The sequence below is a fragment of the Bidens hawaiensis genome, unplaced genomic scaffold (assembly GCF_021521415.1).
Source record: "Bidens hawaiensis isolate Kalapana, Puna unplaced genomic scaffold, B.hawaiensis_p1.1 tig00020332_1, whole genome shotgun sequence".
Classification (NCBI taxonomy): domain Eukaryota; kingdom Viridiplantae; phylum Streptophyta; class Magnoliopsida; order Asterales; family Asteraceae; genus Bidens; species Bidens hawaiensis.
This window is the reverse complement of record NW_027493093.1, coordinates 388,714-397,250: the sequence shown is the minus strand read 5'-3', so window position 1 is coordinate 397,250 and position 8,537 is coordinate 388,714. Positions and strand designations below refer to the sequence as shown.

The 8,537-nt window shown below is 34.4% G+C and overlaps 1 protein-coding gene across 1 annotated transcript; it reads left to right on the top strand.

Moving 5' to 3' along the window:
- The first annotated feature begins 229 nt into the window (after positions 1–229).
- Positions 230–3,338, top strand: LOC143560443 (protein FAR1-RELATED SEQUENCE 5-like). Its single transcript, XM_077048744.1, has 6 exons — positions 230–247; positions 390–396; positions 812–1,489; positions 1,653–1,915; positions 2,779–2,789; positions 3,014–3,338. The coding sequence occupies exons 1-6, from the start codon at positions 230–232 to the stop codon at positions 3,336–3,338; spliced, it is 1,302 nt and encodes a 433-aa protein (XP_076904859.1).
- Positions 3,339–8,537: the final 5,199 nt, after the last annotated feature.

The following is an 8,537-nucleotide window of genomic DNA, read 5'->3' as shown; positions in this document are numbered from 1 at the left end:
GTAACTCCGATTTATTTACAAATATGGTACCAACTATTGATCACACGCCTAGGCCTAAGATGGGGGTGTGACATACAATACTTTTAAAAGTGAATCGCGCCTGTATATTTAGAAACTGTTTTTTATATACCCTGTTTTATTCTATTTGATAATGTATCCAAAAACTGCTTAAGAATTGGCGTTTTTTGTTATTCAATTAACTTTGACGGCCTTCGTTGATTTTAACGTCATGTATTACGATCATCAAGTAAGTAATTGTAGGTTTAGTTTTAATCAATTTTGATGTATTTTAGCTGTATATTGTAGGTTTAATCAACTGATATCTTAATTTTTTCAATTTTTAGGTTAATTTTATTATGAATTTATGATCGATATTTGTGTTTTTATAGGTGTCAAGTAATTGTGATTCGAATAGACTTCAAATTTATGTGTCGTAATAGCAAATCGTGAGTAGGATTGTTTATATTTTGATTTAGAACGTATGGGTTTGGCAAGTAATTGTGATTCAGTTAAAATTTTGATGTATTTAGTTGTATATTTTTCTGATGTATTTTTATGATCGATGTTGTGCTTTTATAGGTGCCAAGTAATTGTGAATCGATTAGACTTTAAATTATGTGTCTTAATATCAAATCGTGAATACGAATGTTTATTTTTTGATTTAGAATGTATTAGAACGTATAGTTTTGGCAAGTAATTGTGATTCGGTTGGACTTCAAATTATGTGTGTTTTCATAGCAAATTGTGAATAGGAGTTGTTTTTTTTATTTTGAACATATTAGAACGTATTAGATTGATTTTTGTTTATCAGATCCTTCATCAGATCTTGTTATACCGCAAGTTAATGCATATTGTAAACCTGTAAAAGGAATGGTTTTCGAATATGTTGATCATGCATATGATTTCTATTGTGAATATGCAAAGAAAGCTGGTTTTTGTGTTCGTAAAAGAGGTTCGTACATGAATGACGGTTTATTAAAGTCTAAATATTTTACCTGTTCGAAAGAAGGTCACAAGCCCGCAAACAGTTATGATTCTATGGCTGAAAAAGATGGTTCCAACAAACCGTATTATAAAAGAAGGAAGAGACCAACAATTCGGTGTGGTTGTCGAGCTCAAATTTTTCTAAAATATGTTGACGATTTGAGGTTTGAAATAAATGATTTTGTCAAAGGACATAATCATGAAATGGTGGATGCAAATGATATGCATTTTGTTCGATCACATAGAAAGTTGACTCATGTACAACAAGATATTATATATGAGATGTCAACATTGAATTTGGGCCCTGTTAAGGCGTTTAATATTAAGAGGACAAAGTATGGAGGATTTGAGGAAATTGGACCTACAAAAGACGATTGTAAGAATTTCAAACATAATTTAACTTGTTATATTGGTGAGTATGATGCTGAAATGGTTGTACAAAGATTAAGTGGGAAGAAAAACTATTGTGATGGTTATTCGTTTGAGTATACAGTTAATACTAACGGTGAGTTAGATCGTTTGTTTTGGGCTGATGATATTTCAAAGAAAAATTATTTGGCTTTTGGAGATATTATATCATTTGATGCCACATTCAAGACCAACAAGTATGTCAATTTAATACATTTGTTTTTTACTTTTTTATATTTTTTACATATTTTTTTAATTAGTTTTATATAATATGGTTTTTGTACCATTTACTGCCATTGATAATCACTGTCGGAATGTTACAGTTATTGATGCGTTATTATCATCCGAATCTATTGAATCTTATTCATGGCTTTTGAAAGTTTTTCTTGATTTTTTCGGTATTGCCCCAAAGGTGGTTGTTACTGATCAAGATTCTGCTATGAAGCAAGCAATCTCCATGGTTTTACCAAATTCGAGATATCGATTATGTATGTGGCACATTATGAAAAAACTTGCTGATAAGGTAACTTTATTTTTACCGTATTAAAGTATTATGCAAATGTCTCAGAACGTGTTATAATGTATAAACATAGTTGCATATATTTCAAAACGTGGTAGAACGTGTAAACATATTAGCATGCATCAGTTTTATTAATTGCATATTTTTATATGTTCTTTGAACGTGTTAGAACGTGTAAACACATTATCATGCATCAGTTTGTATAATTGTGCATCACTAGGCATCAGTTCTGTATCTATTAGAACATATTAGAGCGTATAGACACATTTTTTTACTGAAATTGACCGAATTAACAAATTTTTAATTTTGTAACATCAGGTTGGTGTTGCCCTTTGTAACAATGAAGATTTCAAACGTAAAATATGTGACATTGTTTGGACGGATGCAATTTCTCAATCCGATTTCGAAACGCAATGTAAACTTATAATGAAGGAATCTCGAAACAAATAAATGGTTGTCTGACATGTTTGAAATGAGATATGATTGGATTCCTGCGTATTATATGGATGAACCATTGTCTGGTCTTATGAGAACTACATCGAGATCAGAAAGTGAAAATCAATTCTTTTTGTCAAGTTTCTAACTCACAATTATCACTAGTTGAGTTCTTTAGTCATTTTGATCATTGTATGGAGATTTAAACGCACAATGGTAGGGAAAATGATCATGATACAAGGTACACGCATCCATATCCGGTTAGTTCAAACCCGTTTGAGAGGAAGCAGAACTGATGTATACAAAGGCTATTTTCAATGATTTTCAAGATGAAATGTTTCATATTAGAAGCGGTGTTGCATGCTTCAAATCCACTGAAGAAGAAGATTTTGTGAGGTTTTCTGTATTTGACTTTAATGCATATGTCCCAGGCTGTTTGGAGGTATGAAATAGTTAAACATTTTTTTTTGTAGAATGTTTTAATACATTTCTTGTAAGATATTTGATTTGATAGAATGTTTAAAATATTTATATATTTGTATGTCTGGTTTCGTTTAAGAAGGAAGGTAAGGACGGAATTGATTCGACTATTTCATGTCAATGAAAAAGATTCGAACATTATGGTTTATTATGTCCTCACAACCTTTATATTTTACATTTGTTCAGAGTTACAAGATTTCCAAAAAAATACATGGTGGATAGTTGGAAGATAGATGTTGGTGTTAATCCTAGAACTGCTCCTATTTCAAGTTTTGGTAACGACAAATTTTTAAAAGTTAAAGAGATCTCAAGGGAAATAACGTCTGGTGAATATCTCATAAATAGCTATGTAACTGATGTTGATGAGTTAATTAAAGTCAGGGATCAAATTAATATAATGGTCAAAAAAGCCGATGAGACAAAATACAAAAGAACTCATTTATCAAAAAGGGATATGTTTGCTGCTATTCTAGGGTATGATCAATCATCATCCGTGTGCCTAGTGGTATAAAAACAAGGGTTGCAGGTCACATAAACGGATTAAATCCCAGAAAGAGATAGATATAAGTCTATATGGGAAGAAATATAGGGAGTGCAAAGTTTGTCATCAACAGGGTCATAAATGCCGAACTTGTCCCCAACTTCGAGAAGAATAATTTTTTTAGTGTTCTTGTTTTATTTATATTTTTCTTTTTTAAACTTTTATGTTTTTATTTTTTCTGGAACGTGTAAGCTGGGTGAATAATACTTACTAAACTGATATTAAACTGATGTTATATTAAACCAGGTTCGAAAAGAGGTTACAAAAGAGGATCAAATCAAAAGACTTTCAAATAACCTATTCACAAACTTATTATAAACTACCACACCACCACACCAGCAGTCATCCCGAACCCTAGTTGTTGTCAAGGATCTCTTGGGCCTCTTCACGCTTGACTCTCTTATTCACCGTCACCTTGTGAGCTGTTTTCTCCAGAACATCATGAAGCTGGCCATATCATGAAGCTTGCTTTTCCAGGTAGGTTGTTGCCTCTTTCTTGAACGTGCTATCAGGTTGCTTTAGAACTTCTTGGTACATAACATCGTTTTTTGTTGCTTCATCTTTCACACTCCCTTTTATATCTTCAATGAATCGTAGACGATTGCAGTCTCTCTCAAACTCAATGTTGATTCTTGCTCTGAAAATGCTTCACAATAACATTCCCAGAATCCATTTTTTTCAATTTTGTGTGTGTGTGTGTTTTGTGTGTTGTGTTTGCTCTCTTTTTATAGACTTTTTAGATTTTTGGTTGGTGAATGAAGTTATTACAAATATATGAATTGAGTATAATTATATCTAGGTATATTAACACCTTAGTATGCATGATTGCAATACCATTTTTTTCAATTTGAGTAGTTGAACGTAATAATGGAATTTGTAATCAATTTCTTTTCTCTTGGTATTTTAATTGGTTGGAGATTTAACATATAGCATAATTAAGTTAAAATCTGACGAAAGTTTATAATTACAAACACCTGTCATTTCAGTAGGGTTATTTTGTGACCAATTTTTCAAACTGTCATTGATAGAACGTCTAAATAGAACGTGTAAGTGTATTCATAGTTGTCAGATATTTAAATTATTAAACACATTGTTGATATTTGAAAGATTCTCACTTTCCCCAATAATTTATTTTACTGTAGTTTTTTTGTCTTATATATCTTTATTTTTATCTATTTAATTGCAACCACTCCTTTCACTTCACCACACAAAAATCATTTCACAAGATATGGATTGTGAGGGTTCCTCATCTTCATCGTCTTCTTCATCAGCTAAGGATTTGTTGTTGAAACAGATTCAAGCGCTGATCCGTGAAGATATAAAGAATCGTGTTGCTTTACATGATGAGTTTATCATGACCGCTGGTGTGAATATGGATATGAGGGATGAAATTACAAATTTGCTAGCAAACATGCCCGGTAGTACTATTAACTATTTGTGTGCTTTGTTTTTGGTTAACACAGGGAAAAAGGAAGTGGATGAGTTGAAATATTTGTGTAAGACGATAAAACTTCTCAACTGCTCTCTTGAATTAAAGACCGAGTTTCTTAAATCTATCATGTAATAAATGGAATTAGGCTGTGTTTTCTGATTACCCAATAATTGTTGTCTGTTCTTTTTTGACTTTTTTTAATGTGTTATGTGTTGTGATAACTTTCTATGTTTTTATGTTATTGTTATTTATATGTTTATGTTTAATGTGTTATGTGTTGTGATAACTTTCTATGTTTTAATATATTTCTATCTTATAACCAATTACATATAAGCAAAAATAAGATATAACATATAAGCAAAACCAAATTAAACTCCATCCTATTTTCATACAAGGTATGATAACTAGAACGTACAAGCAAAAAACAAGTTAGATGTGTTTTTAGTAGAACGTATAAGCAAAATCTAATTAAACTCTATCATATGTCCATACAAGTTATGACTACTAGAACGTATAAGCACAAACTAATTAAAAGGTCATTTCCATACAAAATATAATAAACATACCAAGTTTTCCCAATCTTTCTCACATGTTAGTTTTATTCGTCATGCCTCTCATCAATCTTAGCAGTTAAAATGTTGTTACTGAACAGTTTCTTGTCAGATAATGCATCATATTCCTTTGCTAGTCTAACTAAATCGGATTTGGCTTTGTTGATATCAGATAGTAACACCTTTGACATGTATTTTATCCTCAAATCGTTTAGTTGTCGTTTCTGTCTTGGATGCTCTTTAAAAAATCCGGATGTCCATGGATACTTCCCTTTGTAAGTTTCCATGTGTCTTATGGCGAAGACACCACAATCGAGTTTGTTGTTTTTTGTTCTCCAATCCATTTGCAGCCTCTTGATTTCTGATATTTCCAACCTTGGTGCAATCGAGTGCTTCTTTCTCAATAAGTACATGCAAAAAATATCCCTCTGCGGGCAACCAACGTATTTTTTTTAATATATTCATTAAATCAGTTTACAGAATGTTTAAATATTTACCAGTTTTTCTGGGACACCCTTGTATCTTACTTCCAAAACTTTTTTTTTGTAGCATTTGCTTGTAACATCCTAAAATATTATAACGTTAAACAAAGAAAGTTACGTTTAGTGATTTCGCGTTATTAATTAATTAATATCGAGTAAAGAACGGATCATGGACTTAGATTAATTAAGGTGGATTAAGTGGTAATGGGCTTTAGGTCCATGGGCTTCATGAGGTATAAATACCCTCTTAAACCAACCTAAAACCCTAAACCCTCATTTCTTTCCATCCTAATCTCTACACGCACCCAAAACACACACAACCCGAACCAAGATCCAAAGGCGAGGACCCGAGCTTGTTGGTGCTAGATCGTCGTGACGAACCAAAGCAACATCAAAGACCAGCTCGTGTTCGTAGATCGACTCATTTACGGTACGTTTATATCGAGAACTTGTTCGTTTAGGTTTGGATTAGTATAGAAATGATAGATCTGTGTTTGTATGGTAAAAACGAATCCAACAAAGCTAAACTTACTAAAAATGGTTATGATTTGATGGGTTAATCGATTGATAAAAGAACCCGTAACCTATATGCCTAAATCGCACCCTTTAAACATCGATGTTAGGCCGATTTGATGGTTGGGGTTTGTAGGCGCTGGTCAGACGATTCCGTTGATACCTAAATCGAGTTATTTGGTTAAGAAACGAAGAGGATTAAGGGATTTAAGAACGAACAGTAGCTGCAGCTATCAACTTCGCCTGCAAAGCTAAGTTCGCCTGATGACAACTTCGCCTGCAAAGCTAAGTTCGCCTGATGACAACTTCGCCTTCAAAGCTAAGTTCGCCTGATGACAACTTCGCCTGCAAAGCTAAGTTCGCCTGATGACAACTTCGCCTGCAAAGCTAAGTTCGCTTAAGGTTAAGTTCGCTTAACACTAAGTTCGCTTACAGTAAGTTCGCTTAATGTTAAGTTCGCTTAATGATAAGTTCGCTGGAGTGAGCAAATTGGAAAATAAATTAAAAACCTAATGGAAAATGTGTTAAGACAGTTAATGGAAATAAAAATTTTCCAAGCTGACCTGGCAGCTCGACCCCAGCCAGGGGCTCTGCCCCTTGGACCTTGCTAGGGGCCGCCACCCCTAGAACCCCGCTGCCAGGGGCGCTGCCCCCGGACCCCCGTTCGTTGTGGGTTATATAAAGATAGAAATACAACATGAGTAGCAGTAGTTAATTGATACATGTAAATATTATACAGTTAGCCGTGCACAACTCAAGAAGGGAATAACGATTAACGAAGAGCGTAACAAGATTCAGGTGAGTTTCTAGCCCCATTTCTTGTTATGTTTTCCGGGCTGTGTGCATACTCGATGTGATTAGTTAATACACTTACCTTAAGTGGTAAGTGTATGCCATATATAATATATGCGATAGATATGAATGATTGATTGTCGGTATGCGAACGATCTTCGGATAGTGCGCGTACTGTCAGGTTGTAAATAAAGATATGAATGTTATAAATGGATGATGTATGATCGTTATGAATGCATGCTTTTCGGGGCGTGAACGATCTTCGGATATTGCACGGACCGACAAGAAGTACGATAAATGAATGAGGTGAAGAACGCCTAGAGTGTTCTTATGCTATAATGTAATTATTGTATATATGAAGTATGCGTATACAGGTACACGAATGGTATGTGAGTTCTACGTTCGACATAGTAAGTTAGGATGGCAAATCCCTCTAGCTTTTGTTGGACATAGACTTGGCAGGTGAGGGCGTAGTTAAGGACTGCGGGCCTTATACGTGATATAGGTGATGGATGTAAACGTAGATAGGGACGGTGGGCCTTATACGTGTTACAGATAATAGACGACAACGTAGTTAAGGACTGCGGACCATATACGTATTATAGATAAGCAGCAGCATAGGAAAGGACTGCTGACCTTATACGTGCTGTAATTGTATTGTGGCAGCATAGGGGAGGACTGTGGACCTCGTACGTGCTATGAATTAGGTTGCAACATAGGGAAGGACTGTGGACCTTGTACGTGTTGTGGACGTAAGATGGTATAGAGAAGGACTGCGGACCTTGCACGTACCATAAATGGTGAACATAGGTAAGGACTGCGGACCTTTTACGTGTTCACGACCTTGAGTACAGGTATAGATGGCGGACTATGAACGTACTCTCGGTAGACTGAGGTTAGTGATTGTAGATATGTATGTATGTATGGTAGTAGGGTAACGGATTAGGTATGGATATGTATCTTCGGATATGTATGAGAGTATGATATGTGTATGTATTGTATGGCGCCTGATTAACTAGAACTCACTCAGCGTAGCTGACTTTTAGTAAGAACGCAGGTGAGCTGATTGTAGAGTTAGCATGAGGATGGCACATGGCATGGATTGAACGGCTGGCATCTGAAGAAAGAAGAAAAGATGTTTTAAATATAAAGTTTTGTGTTATGGTATCAAAGAAAAGATTTAATGTTTGGTAACAAATGATTGATGTTTTGTATTCCGCGAAAGTTTTAATTAACTCTGATTTGTAAGAACTGTGTTTATGAGTAAATCCGACGCTAAAGTAGGGCTACCGGGTTCGGGGCCTTACATTGCTTTTTCTTGAGCTGATTTAAAAGTAGCAGTTTTTGATATATCACTTTTGCCATGTTGTCTATCAGCACGATTGTACATGTTTTCAAA

What these genes read in the sequence shown, in the direction of transcription:
- LOC143560443 (XM_077048744.1), top strand. An exon ending in GTATACAGTTAATACTAACG is followed by an intron (nt 1,490 to 1,652) that starts GTGAGTTAGATC and finishes TTTTTTAATTAG; the next exon opens with TTTTATATAATATGGTTTTT.